General features: G+C 39.6%; 1 protein-coding gene across 2 annotated transcripts in view; it reads right to left on the bottom strand.

Moving 5' to 3' along the window:
- The window catches only part of CRIM1 (cysteine rich transmembrane BMP regulator 1), a 165,338-nt gene that overhangs the window by 147,650 nt on the left and 2,891 nt on the right, over nucleotides 1-14,797 (bottom strand). For both annotated transcript variants that reach the window (XM_052693718.1, XM_052694527.1), the window contains exon 2: nucleotides 2,393-2,566. In XM_052693718.1, coding sequence (XP_052549678.1) covers nucleotides 2,393-2,566 — 174 coding nt within the window. The remainder of the gene's footprint in view (nucleotides 1-2,392; nucleotides 2,567-14,797) is intronic.

The raw sequence follows: 14,797 nt of genomic DNA, 5'->3' as shown, positions 1-14,797 counted from the left end.
ACCATGTTTCAGGTTGACTTTCCAAATGGCTGAATTCAACTATTAGACTTCGAACTTTGAAAGCTTGAAAACTCAGACAGCAAACACTGTATCTGACACATCAAGATGGCTATCCCATTTCATTCAATAGACTCGGCTTGCTTAGCAAAAATGCACGTGGCAAGTACAAGCGAGTAAAAAGAGTTATTCTTCCTTTCCATTAGCTTACAAACAAGACAAAGCATTTAATCACAGAAATAAGAAATAAGTAGTAACACATTTAAAGAAACAACATCCATAAGCAGTAAAGCATTCAATCTCTAATTGTAGCTTAAGAACTCTACTCCCATGAACACTACGTAGTATCTCCTTGCTGCATGTATATTTAGAGAGAAGGGATAACATATTAACAGTGCAGAACACAGTAGGCAGATTTGACTGATTATGAGTATCATATGCAGACGAATTAATGCTATGCTTTGATGGAAAAAAAACAAGTATGTAAGTTAGTGTCAATGCATAGGAAAAGATCTTCCTCCTGTCCAAATAATGTTAAGTTTGAATGAAAATATTATTTAAAATGGTAGTTAAAAAAAAAGCAAGCTACCATGCTTGGAGCAGTATGTTTTGACATTGTAGGAATTAACTTAATTGAAATCCACTGGAAATTTATCCAAGAAAATGAAAAGAATCTGAAATGTGAAAAGCAAGTTAAAAATCAGTAGTCTCCTTTTTTATTTTAGCTGCATCTGAGCTTGCTGTAGCACTAACATTTGTATCTGCCAAATGTATTTTTGCGAGAAGCAAAGTATTATTTCAACACAAATATATTCATTGGAATTGGCTTTATTTTACTGTCCTATTACTAATACTTGCTGAATGATGATTTCTTCCCATCTACTGAGGAATACAGATGGCTTTAACTTCAAGCAATTCTCAGTGATAGGGGTTTAATAGGGAGGATGTAAATGCAAATTCACCTTTTTATGCAAAAGCTGAATCACAACACTCAAGTTATACCTGCACGATTTTTAGTGTTCCGGTGGTACTGCAGCACACTTGCCAAGCCCATCATTCTTTTTAGAAATGGGAAATTAGCTAGAAAAGAGGTTTCTGAGAGCAAGCTACTCAAAGAATCAACCTTCTTTTTCTATGCCAATTTACCAAATATATCATTTTCTTCACTCTGCAAAAAGGCACCACCAACAGATTCTCTTAACCAGTTAAACACACAATGAGTTGTTATGCTAGAAGAGGTTCTGATGAACCTCTACAAAATTAATCACACATTGACAAGTAAAAAAGAAAGCAGCCGGTAAGGTTACTTAGGAACATACATGCTACTGCCCACTACTTCAGCAAGGATAGAAGGCCTACACTACTTGTGCTTCTCTTATTTCTCTACAAAAACAAACAAAAAGCCACTAACCAAACAAACAAAAGCATTTGTACCCCTTCAGGGATCAACAGCACAAATGATGATAATGAACATGTTTCTGCCAGCTATGTTTTTTCTTACAAGATCATCTTGTCACATAAGAACACGATGACATCAGATCACATTCTCGTAACTCAAAAGTTAACATCTTTAAATAAGACTAGTATCCTTATAAATACATTTACTTTTGCATGTGATGTTAAACTTCACTTTAAAACAGACTCACTAAGCAGGTTCATACCACCAATCAGCTTTTGCATGTTCCCAGACACACTGGGAAACAGACAATAGTTACAGCATTACAGAAAGGACCTGAGATCAATCCTTGGACAAAACAGCCCTAAAAATACATCACGTGAATCGTATTACAACTGGACATGTCTGAGCCATCTCACTTTCAGTTCAACAACAATCATACATCATGTACATGTACAGCAGCATAAACATGCGCAACCTAATACAATTTCAAAGGAACACAAAACAGAGGAGTACTAGCAATAAAGTAATGCTGCATTATGTAATCTTAAAGAAAATAGCAATTCATGCATATACAAAAATACAACTGTAATCAACAACTTCTACTTCTTGTTTTACACCTTTGCTATTAAGATCTCTGGCACTCAGTGCTTCTAAAAAGAGTTTTCGCACACTGCCCAACAGCCAAAAATCCAGAAAGGTAGCTACCACAAACCATATGCTCATGTGGAGAATGTTCACAGGTTTTAAGATTGAAACCATCACAACACACACAAAACACAAATCATTAGTTTCTTCATTCTAAAATTTAAGCATTTGGAAGGCTAAGATTGCTAAGTTGTCTCTTTCTGAAAAGCAAATAATTGCCTTCTGAAAAACAGAAGGCGACAGGTATCTGACACTACCAAAGTCATCCTAAAAAAGAATATTAACCCAATTCCAGCTTTCAATCAAACACATGGAACAATTAACTCAGAATTACTGATGATGACTCCTTACCTTCAATCCTTTTCAAGGCTGACAGGCAAGTATCCCGACTTGGAAATTCAAATGGATTATTGCAGGTCCGAATAGTGTCACATTCGCATTTCCCGTTGATTATGTTACAACCTGTTATAAGGTTTTCATTGCATGGCTCAAATCCAAGGAGCTGGTCATCATCCCAGTTTTCATCTAAAATAAACAAGCAGAAAAACTTACTATTGATTTCAGTTACAGTATATAAATTCAGCTGCTTTGGGGTCAGGTGCAATTCATTTCAAATTTAACATTGAGCTAAACAAGACTGCAAAAGAATGGATTAATCTAAACGATAAGATTTGCCAAATATTGTGCTTCACAGCTGTTCTACTGCTCATTTTGCCCCAGTTACTGGCATTGTTTACTTCAATCAGCATGAAAAACTGTCACATCTCGAGGAAAAGCATAGCTGTAGTACAAATGAGTGCTACTGTAAACAAAATAACTTCTACAGATACTTGAAGTTGTATTTATCATGGAAGTGAGAATGTTGGAGAGAACCTGCAGCTGTTAGAGAATTCAACAGTAAGTTAGAAAGAGAGCATAATTAAACAAGTTTTAAAAATACATCACATAGAATTCACTCCATAGAGATGACTTTTTACTTCAAAAATACTGCAAGATGTCAGGCCTTTGATTTTGTAATATGACCAAAAGTGAGTTTCCCAACACCCCTGCACAACCATCATCATTCCAGGAGAATTGTTCAAGCACATTCGGCTCCTTGCTGTCAAGTGAAAGGGGAATGTACCAGGGCTAGAATGCATCTCTTTGCTCTTTCTAATGAGTCTGATGTATCTGTTAATTCTCATGTTTCTATTGTACAATTATCCATTACTTCTCCGGTTACATGCAGTGAGACTATTTTCCCTTCTCCAAAACGGAGTTTCTTCTCTCCACAATTCTGCTGGTTCCACAAAATCTCAGTTCCTTAGATCAACGGTACATACAGCAACATTCAACAGACTAAAAAAAACTTAAGCAAGACATATACTTCCAGGCATGAGGTATTTTTAGCTGTTGCACGCTAGATCATTTTCCGACCTGCCCAGTCTACCAAATCAAGTACTATAAAATAGTTATAAAAATGCTCTGCTGACTTCTAGATGCATCCCATAGTCCTGAGGGAATTAGCTAATGTAGCCACCAAGCCACAAATAACTATGATATTTGAAAAGTCATGCCAATCAAATGAAGTCCCCGGTGACTGGAAAAAAGGTAACATCACACCCATTTTTAAAAAGGATGATTTCGGGAAATACCAACCTATCAGTCTCACCTCTGTGCCTGGGAAGATCAAGGAGCAAGTCCTCCTAAAAGCTATTTTAAGGCACATGGAAGGCAGGGAGCTGATACAGGAGAACCAGCATGGCTTCACCAAAGACAAATCCTGCTTGACCAACCATGCAGCCTTCTACGATGGTGTCACTGCATCAATGGAAAAGGAAAGAGCCCCTAATGTCATTTATCTCAACTTTAGTAAGGCCTTTTAGTACGGTATCCCACAACATCCTTCTCTCCAAATTAGAAAGACACGGATTTGATGGAAAGACTGTTTGATGGACAAAGAACTGGCTGCAGGACAAAGTCCAATGACTCAATGTCTGGAAGGAGATTGGTGATGAATGGTGACCCCCAGGTGTCAATGCTGGGACTGATACTGCTTCATATCTTCATCAATGACACACTCAGCAGGTTTGCTAATGACATCAAACTGTGGGGTGCAGTCAACACACCAGAGGGACGAGATGCCATCCAGAGACACCTAGGCAGGCTTGAGCAGTGATCCCAGGTGAACCTCATGGTATTCAACAAGTCCAAATCCAAGGTCTTGCATGTGGGTGGATGCAACCCTCACTACCAATAGAAACTGGGGGATGAGAGGATTGAGCGCAGCCCTACCAAAAAAGACCTGGGAGTACTGGTGGATGGGAAGCTGGACATGAGCCAGCAACGTGCCCTCACAGCTCATAAAACCAATTGTATTCTGGGCTGCATCAAAAGAAGTTTGTCCAGCAGATTGTGGGAGGGGATCCTCCCACTCTACCATGCATTGGTGAGGCCTCACCTGGAGTACTGCATCCAGATATGGAGTTCTCAGTACAGGAGAGACACAGATCTGTTGGACCACGTCCAGAGGAGGGCCACAAAAATGATCCATGGAATGGAACAACTTCTGTTCCATGGACAGGCAGGACAATGGACAGGCTGAGAGAGCTGGGGCTGTTCAGCCTAAGAGAAGAGGAGGCCCCAGTGTGACCTGACAGCAGCCTTTCAGTATCTAAAGGGGAACTATAGAAAAGAAGGGGACACTCTGTAGCAGGATCTGTGGTGACAGAACAAGGGGAAATGGTTTCAAGCTCAAGGAGGGTAGATTTAGGTTGGATATAAGGAAAAAAAAAAAAAAAAAAAAAGTCTTTTACAGTGAAGGTGCTGGAAGAGGCTGCCCAGAGACATGGTTGATGTCCCCTCCCTGAAGACTTTCAAGGCGAGGCTGGATCAGGCCCTGGGCCCCTGTTTGTTGCAGGAGAGCTGGACTAGATGGCCTTCAGAGGTCTCTTCCAACTCTAAGGATTCTACAATTCTAAAACTATTTTCAAACTCTACATCAATCTACAATCTACAGCAGCTTTTACCTTGCAATTTCTAGTAGTTCACCTCAGATTTATATACTATCAACAAACAAGTTTTCAACAGGGATCCTGCTAAGAAACACTTTAAAAAAGCCAAAACATCTTCCAGCTACACAGCATTGCTGTTGCTCAGGTTTGTTTAAAAATAAGACAGGGATTGAAGTATACAGTTTCAAATATTCCCTGCTTGCGAGATTTAGAACTTTTCATGCTAAAACAGAGTTATTTTGGAGAAGCAAATGACAAAATAATCTATCTATACTGGCAAGAAAATCCCTGCAGAGCACTCCTCTATTTTAATGAAAGAAGGGGCAAACACAGCATTGTCTAAGTGAACAAGCTGCATGGCAACACATGCAATGACACAAATGGTTGTGCTGCCATGTTTCTGTTCAGAACACATCACTCCAGATTCTGACCCTAGGAGCATGTGGAAAGCAGAGACCCAGACATGTTTGGGTACCACAGTCAAACAAGCAGGCATGCTGAACAGGCTGGGCACTCAGCTGACTCCAGAGTGTAGCAGCTGCTTTTGGACCAGATGCTGAGCACTAGCCATGCCATCAGGCAGAACTGCTGACCCAGGCACTGTTGACAGAGAGGGAAGCATTAGTTCTTATCTACACTTATGCATTGTTCAGAAGGAACATATGTCCTCAGCTGACTCATGTCCCCTCCCTACGCAGTTCCACTGACAAGAAGAAATGAAGACTTGCAGGGTTAATAGATTCCTGTTAAGCAATTCTTAGTCCCAGATACCCTGTAAGCTACACCTTAGAGTGAGCATCAGAAGCTGCCCTTCACCACTGCAGACTGCAGCCAAACATGAACCGTTTTATCATTCAGCAGTCTGACACTGAACCAAAGCTTAAAAACTGATAGCAAATATACACACTGAAGCAGATGTGTAAATTCTGCTCAGAGAGATGTGCAGAATATCAGTCAACTTTCTGTTTGGGGAAAAACAAATAAAAAGCAACAACAACAACAACAAAAAAACACACACAAAAAACACAAAACCCACACCTCCACAAAACCAATACCTGGAAACCACAAAGAGTTAAAACAAACAAACAAACAAACAAACAAACCACCAAACAGTTAAAGCTAAGTACAGTAGACGATCTAGAGAGAGCATAGCAGCTGATTCTCACCAGCGTGTTTGTCCCTCTATATCCAGCTACTTATTATTTGTTAAGTCAGCAGAACACCTTTCTGACAGAGAACACCAAATAAATAACCAAGTCAATTTTAGAAATGAAGGAGAGAGCATCCATGGGAATCTCCTGGCTGTTTTACTCCATAAAAATAGCCACGGAAGAGTAGTCATTAACTCCAGGAAGTAATTTATTAAGTCGACCAATCACCCCACAGAGCAAGCATATCAATAAAAGTCAAAGGAAGCACAGAAGTTCACAAAGAGAAATTATTGAAATTCTTTCAAAGGAAGGTGCAGATTCAGTAGTTTCTGGGATGCTTGCATGATTATGAGGCCAGGGAAAAAAAAAAACAACAGGGAATTTTGAGAACAATAATATATCCTGTTTTTGATAAGCCGGAATACAGCTTGGACAATTTGTATGTTACAAATCACAGCAGTAATCCACGTAACAAGAACAAAAGAGGCAATAGCTGTACTTTAAAATTCAGCATGCCAAATTCTGTACCAGACCACAACTTCATCCAGATCAGACTGTTTAATGGTCTTAACAAAAAGAATTGATCTAATTGTTTGCTGAACCATTCCCTCTTTCTGACACATAGGATCTCATCCTCTGCCCATTTGCAGATCAGGAGCCTAGACCCCCACAAAGGTACAGCCAGCTGTACTCATCAATGACCTTTTTGATGCAGATGCATCAGAAACCCTGGAACTATCCACAGTATTATCTGATTTCCATTACAGATGTTTGATATCTGCCAACTCTCATGGATTTTCAGGAGGGAGCAGAAAAGCATACACACAAAGTGCCTGGCCCAGTCCTAGCTGTACTTAAGTCATCAATACCACATCCCTCAAAAATGAGCTCAATAGTCTTTAAAAGCATAGAAGAGAAGAGAAATGCCCAAGAAATACTTGCAGACAACATCTGACATAATTATTCATGAACCAAGGTGTTTTTCATTACTGCAAGCGAATACTAAAAAGTCACATCCATATAGGAAAAACATAAACCCAGTGTTAGCTTAAGCATCTCCTAGCAGACTGCTGTTCACACATTTCAGTTTAGAAATGTGGTTTCCATCAGTGCGGTAGCAAATGTGCAAGAAAGAGAAAAAGCTTACTGTAGTTTAGTAAATCTATGCAAGCATAAGACTTCTTTTCCTAGTTGATTTTGTAATTCCAAGAACAGAAGCAGAAGTTAAAGATTCTGTTAAGCGATTCCCTAATTATCAGTTAGAATAAATCCACATAAGTCACACCAGTGTAGGCAGAACAAAATTCCTTGGAATAAATCATATCGTCACATGAAAGCACTTGCATGAACTAGAAGGCCCAAATCCAGTGTCTTACTTTGATTTGAAACATAAGTTACTTGAGGTAAAAGCATTTAATGCTGTTTGATGCACATACATGGCAGTCCATCACAGCATATTCCTCCTCTACACGTCAGATACAAAACCACATCTTGAACAAAGTCTAGTACCTGTGAGCCATGAATCCTCACTCCTACTATTCCCAAAGTCCATTAAAGATTAATCCAAAAAAATAAGTTTGTACATGCTAATGATTCTGAAACCTGGGACGACTCACAAGCAGTGTGCAGCATGCATTTTCCTGTGTGCTCTCTTTAACTGCCTCTGTGGTTTTCTTTTCATGCAAAAGCTCTTTCATGCATACTTCTAAGAAACATGGATAATTTGGGGGGAAAAAAAAAAAGTGAACTGATCTATAACCATTTCTGAATACATCTCCATTTGGCTGAAGTCACAACTAGAATTGACAAAATCCAAATAAAACAATTAGAGCCTCTCAAACCCCAGTATGTATTATCTACTATTTCACTTCTGGGACTCACACACAAACAAATATATTTAGGTTTTACATTCTTGAGCTTTTAGAAACAGTCCAGCTGAAAAGCAGCCCAAAATTAAATGGTTGTTTTTCATCCCGACTGATCTGAGTTTAGCTGCAATTTCCACCACCTCATTGTGCTGGCATGGTCAGGTAGGAGCAAGAAAAGGAAAAGACCACTCTTTTCAGCAGTCCTGAGTTTACACTGGATTGCTGTTGTACAGCCAACTCAACTGTCTTTCACACTCATGCCTAGAAGCAGTTCAAAGGCTCAAAGCAGTCTGCTAACAATAGCTTAAAAGTCACTCTTTCAGATCATTTATATCTACATACAGTTCTTCATTCTTTCCAACTCATTTGGGCAAGCTCTGTTTTCAGACATTAAAATAGTTCTGCATTTACTCAGACCAGAGTAAAGCTTGGACATAATGCTTTCTGAATTCTTCCAAGTGTGCACTCATAACATAAGGAAGACATGGGAGGGGAAGGATCATATTCATTCCAAACCTTTTTCATTTTCTTCCATCATTCACATAATGATTTGCTTTCTGCAAAGCAAATATTTTCAGCTTGCAAACAATCCAAGTACAGCTCTATGTTACTGAACTACCAAGTCCTGTCTTAGCATGCTTCTAAAGTAGGGAAGAGGATTAAAGCATTAACAAGTTGAGTAAGAGGTCCTTAAACAACAGGTCCAGTCTGGGAAACAACCCAAGAAATATGCCTCAAGTAAGCAGCATTCCACGACTTCTTCTATGCTAAATCCTACATACAGGCACTCACATCACCACATTGCAACAGCTGTTTGCAGAATACAGATTTACTCACAAATAAGTGTGCACAAATACAGAGTGACTTTTTTTTTTTTTTTTAAGAACTGGAAGCTGTAATCAGACAAATCCAATGAGTAATCAGGGAGTGTGATAGAGATACAGGGCTTACAATTAGAATACACTGCTCAGTTTAACACATTTGTTTCCAGAAGCATGTAATCACTAAAAACCAACTTGGAGCCTTATTTCTGAATTACATGGTATCTCAATATAGCACCACTGATTACCCCCACATGTGAAAGATATCAAAACTGCTACACTTAGAAATATAAGGAAAAGCCCTTTTAAAGACTCCTTCTCCACTGTTTGCTCATGTTGGCTCTCCATCCTTCAAGGTTCAATTACTTCTGCTCGCCACAAATCTTCTCTTTCATTTTCTTTGCTTTCTCTTCTTGTCTGGGCATCTACTGAACGACAGCTTTAAAAACAAAACAAAAAAACACAACAAAAAACAAACCTACATACCAGTCTCCTTCATGCTTTACAGAGATAGCGCAACACCTCAAAACTGCAAGCCACACACTGGAATAGTCACTAATGTAGCACTATTGAGGACAAATACATAAGCATTGTATCCACAATAACCCTTAAGTACACGAGCCCTACTGAATCAAACCCCATCATTTACATTTACCTGTAGCATGATACTCAACTATTTCAGGCTTTCTAAAGCATGACAGGTACGTTCTTAAGATACATAAAGAAGGATCAAAGAGACCATCAGTTACCAGTCTGAAAACGGAAGTCTAAAATCAGATCTAACAGAATCCTCGCAAATCCTGCATTTGAAGGGGGAGAGAATGGACTTCAAGTGACAGAGAAGTCACTTGAAGCTGTTTCCTGAGGCTCTGTCCTCTCGGAAGGGAGGGAGAACTTGCCAAAAGTTTCTCTATCAAACCAGACTCAAGCTCTGATTCTCCATCACTCCACTGCACTATTACACACAGAAGTATTTACAATAAGTGGTATTCATTAAGATGGTATGAGACTCTGAAAACATTCTACAGATTTTCTAAAATCAAAAAAAAAGAAAAAAAAGAACAAAAAAAGAAAAAGGAAATACTTCTTGCCAGTAGGCTTTGGCTTCACTTTGAACAGGAAAAGAGAATGATGGAAAGGAAATTCATGTTTTGGAGGAGCTGAACAATAGAAATGACTAATCACCACTAAAGAATGCTTGAAACCCAGCCCCAGACCTTGAAAAGCAGCAGAGGGAAAGGCTAGCCTTGAAGTGAATTTGTGCTTATGTACTGGCAGCAATCCTCTCCCACCTCACAACTTATTCCTTCAATGAAATCATGAGTCAGGGACCAGAGCCGGCAGAACGTTTTGTGGTAAGGCAGACTAACAGTTTTATGATAAGGCACTTTTTCCACCTTTTAGAAGGGTCTGTTCTTCAAGATCAAATCTTCCTGCGGAATGTGTGTTAGCACAAAAGGGCTTTATAAGGTTCCTAATAAAACTTCTAGCTAAAGCTAGAGAAACTATACCATAACACTTAGATAGTTTAGAAAAAACATACTGAAAAGGCTTGTCTTAAATTTGAGCTCCTGCTTCATCCTGTTCAAACTAGAACTTGTATCTCAAGCAATTACATTGCCAATAAAGTGGAGGATTTTCACCACAGCAGCTCTCCACGTGTCTCACGGCAGTTATTTCAAACTGAAGAATACAGAAAGTATTTACACAAGCCAGCTTTCCACTCCATTATCAGAAACCCCACGAGAAGCCACGAGGAAAGCAAAGAAACAAACGGAAGTGCATAGTCAAGCACCTGACTTGGCCAGCCATTTTAATAGTCAAAGTTTTCCCTTGCCTACTATATTTCAGTCCTCCAGGTTCCCTTTACTCTAGAATAAAGAGACAAACAAACAAACAAAATCACACAAAATAAAGCCAGTAAAATTTCACTATTTGGGTTCTTCCAATAAGACTTTGGTACATTTTCAATAACTTCTGCCCAAAAGATGGCTTGAAACAATAGAATTCAAGATGTGAGATCCAACCCCTAGACATTGAAGAACCTGGAATAGAGATTTGCAAATAAGTTGTTTTAATCTTGTGACCAGCACCACGTCTTGTTTGTAAATAGTTGACTGAAAACATTATGCAGTGTACCAGGACTTAATCTGTCAGACAGAGCCTCTGCCAGTACTCTGCTGATTAGAATGAGCATGGACAGCAATGTTTCAGCTGTCCTAGCAGATTTTTCCTTCAGCTCTAGAAAACTAAAAACAAAACAACAGAGAAAAAAAAAAAAAAAAAAAAAGACACTAAAACCTGGAAGAAGCCAGAGGAAACGGCCAAGCCTTTGTGCCTGTTTTCCAAAGGAGGCTGAATTTCCAACGTATTTCCAAGTTGCACATTGTGCCCACATAATTCAGAAGCCAGAGTGTAGAGCCATATGTTGCAACTCCATCACAAACAAGCAGCTGACGGACAGTTTGCTGACACTGCTCATCAGCAGCAGAGAGGACAACAGTAGAAAAAGTTTTCTCTAAGATAAATTCTGGAACAGTGCCATGAATAAAGCTGTCTGTATTCTCAGAAGAACCTCCACTATTAGAAGAAAGCTGATGTTCGAAAACTTTTGTCACTTTTCCCCCCAGATATTAACACAGAGTCACAGAATACCAGAATTACAGAACACTTTGCTAAAGTCACAAAAATTCCCTGGATTTAGAGTTAGTACCAAAAAGGTTTTTCTGAATACTAAATTAGAGATAGACATAAAATTGGCTCTTTCCATCAAAGCAGCACATTCTGTGCTAGCGCACGTAATACTATCAGGGCAATTACCCAGACACCAAGCTGACCAACAGCATCTCCCTGCTGCTAAGGGTGATGCTATCCTGGGCTTCACTGGAGAAGAGTTGTCAGCAGGTCAAGGAAGGTGAACCTTCTCCTCTGCTCAGCACTGATGAGACCACACCAGATGTGCTGTGACCAGGTCTGGGCTGCCCACTGCAAGAGAGACATGGACACACAAGAGAGAGCCCAGTGAAGGGCCACCTAGATAACAAAAAGACTGGAGTATCTTTCTCTGGAGAAGGCTTGGAGGGGATCTCATCAATGTACAGAAATCCCTGAAGAGAGGGTGCAAAAAGGTCAAAGCCAGGTTCTTTTCAGTGGTGCCCAGTGACAGGACATGAAGCAATAGACACAAACTGGAACATAGCAGGAGCCTTTACCCACGGAGATCTTCAGAAGCTTCTTGGACAAGGTCCTAGACAGGCTGCTCTGAGTGGCCCTGCTCGAGCTGGGTGGGGGTTGGAGGTCCAGAGGTCCCCTCCAACCTCAGCCACTCTGAGGAACAGCTTTTCTGAAAGGAGAAACAAACAGACTAAACAAAAACAAAAGCCTGAAGAAAGGAGATGCATATGCTGTAGTACAACCTCCATATTTACCCTATTGCAAGGAAAATATCAGTACCAATGCAGGCTAGACAAAGAACACAGTTTCAGAAGTTTGCCACTATGTGGGAATCCCAACATGCCTGTGAGCCAGTGCCCTTCTTCCTGTCCCCAGCTACATCCAATTCTGCTTGTTTTCTGGCTGTAAGACACTACACTCTCATTACCTATATGGCATCAACACAATTTGCAAACTCAGAAGTACCTAGAACAACCTGTGAAAGCTGCTGGAGAATGAATATTGCCTCTGGCAAAGGTGTGAACTGCTTCTTCCATTCATCTTCATACATGAAGGCTTGCATCCTGCAAACATGGCAAAACTAGTCTGCTTAGATAATTCCCTCAGGGACCACCTTTTAATCATCTGTATGCTTATGTGGAATTTAATCTAGATAGCCTTTATACAAAGTTATCTTCACATCTTAGTTTATATTGGTTTCTCTGTACACACAAGCTTTCTATGTCAGCATTAGTCATTTTCCAAATTATATTCATATACACTGAAGAGCCAAAATGTAATTCTGCAAGGCTGTATAGAACATCTGTCACATAACATCTTGGGCAAAACTCTGAATTCACCATTTCCATGTTTATGTTCCCTGCGGATTAAATGAATTCTCAAATGAAAGCAGTTTGCAAGTCATGAGACAGTTAATAGGTCACTTCTGCAAAGTGTTTAGTTTATTAAAACAGAAACACGTGGTTCTTTCTGCATGCCGCTCTACATTTTATTCATTGAGATTAAGGATACTTGTGGGGGCAGTGCAAAGAAAGGATGGGAAGAGGCAGGCATTTTTTGAAACATACGGATGGAGTAATTATTGTAAAATATACCTGTCAGTCAAACGACATTCAGGTTGACTAAATACTATGCAAGGAGTTAAATTAAGCAAGTGCTCTTGCATCAGCTAGAGGGTACTTAGAACAGCAAACATGCCTACGGGTACAGAAATTACAAGCAATCATTTCAGTAGTTCTGGCCAACCTAGGTAGCAAGTTTGAAGATTCTTTAATAAAAAACAAACTTGTATAAGGATGTCTAGTATGGAATTATATTCTTAAAGGAACTTAAGTGTACAGTAAAACTAGCATTTAATTCTTCATTTCAAATGCATCATTAAAACTAGTCATGCTTTCATTACACAGTTAAAAATGAACTAATTCCAGCTCATTTTCAGTGTTATTTCATACACTTCTGTTATGCTTTAGAATAGCTTAGCAGAGCAAACAAGGCCTCTTCATCCAAGAGCACCAGAAATAGAAGTGTAGAAACAGAGACAAGAAAAGTCATCACAAGAAATGCCTTCAGACTAACCGAACCCCTACACCAGAGCTTTTCCCAAGGCTTTCCCATACTCCAGAAAGACAGAGCTCTGCAAAGCCTGGCTAATGCAGAAGCCAAGGCCAATGTGTTTCTGGAGAGCTCTTGTCTAATTTGGAGGTGGCTTCGGGTCTTCCCTCCAACACAGAGAACAAGAGCAGTCCCTGCACAGAGCTCACAGTTTTTTAATGCCAAAAGGTTTGGCTTTCAGCCAGCTCTGTGCTCCTGACACCTCAACAAACCAACCCAACAGCTCTCCTGGAAAGTCAACAGAAGCTGGAGGTGCTCAAAGCCTCTCAAGGTCACCCTTCAAGAAATACTCAGGCGTGTCTGGAGAAGCTGATCTAAGAATTATTCTTTACCAAGAACACAACTACAAGAATGCATAATAAATGCAGGAAAGGCATTTACAGACAGCACAATAATGCCACAGGCTGAGCCTTAGAACTACACAAAGACCTGCACACTTAATGCAGTGAGAAGACTGAGTGCTTTCCTCAGCACTTAGAAGGGTGAAGAAAAGAACTTACGAATTAATAACAGATTTCATCAGTAAGTGCTGGCTTAACAAAAACAACAGCCATTAGTGACAGATTCCATGGAAACTTCTCCATCAGGTGTCACAGAGCTCACTTATGTCAAGTGTTCTTACAATGTTTTTATGTAATACTACTATCAAATTAATAGGCAAGTATTTTTACCTGTGTAATTAGAGCTTGGAGTTTTTCAATCCATTATGTGTTGGTACCCTGAACTAAGCCAAAGCATCCCATTCAAGACTCAAAATAACAATAAAAAAAAGCTTATAACTGTAACCAGTAGGGGTCATTTCAGTGTAAAAAATTGCAGTTAAAGAGAAGACTAGAGATAGGAAGGAGAGTAAATACACCAGTTTCTATTCACACGGTTCTGTAAGTCACCTCCATTTCCCCCTCCCTGTACTAGAGTATGTAACATAGGGCTTTCACTCCCAATAGATAGTATTAAAAGGAAAGCAGCCTTTATTCTGTTAGCAGATAAATGAAAACTATCACTCAGTGCAATTGATTCATCAGGTATACAAGCCCAGCCCATTTCATGAGTGTTGGTGAACTGCCCAACAGTTTCAGTCACACCAATTAAAAACACAGAGCTAATCAACTTTATTTCAGAGAACAGAGGCAGCACA

The sequence above is a fragment of the Tympanuchus pallidicinctus genome, unplaced genomic scaffold (genome assembly GCF_026119805.1).
Source record: "Tympanuchus pallidicinctus isolate F22 unplaced genomic scaffold, pur_lepc_1.0 scaffold1, whole genome shotgun sequence".
Classification (NCBI taxonomy): Eukaryota; Metazoa; Chordata; class Aves; order Galliformes; family Phasianidae; genus Tympanuchus; species Tympanuchus pallidicinctus.
The sequence above is the reverse complement of the archived record's forward strand: the minus strand, read 5'-3'. Positions and strand labels throughout refer to the sequence as shown.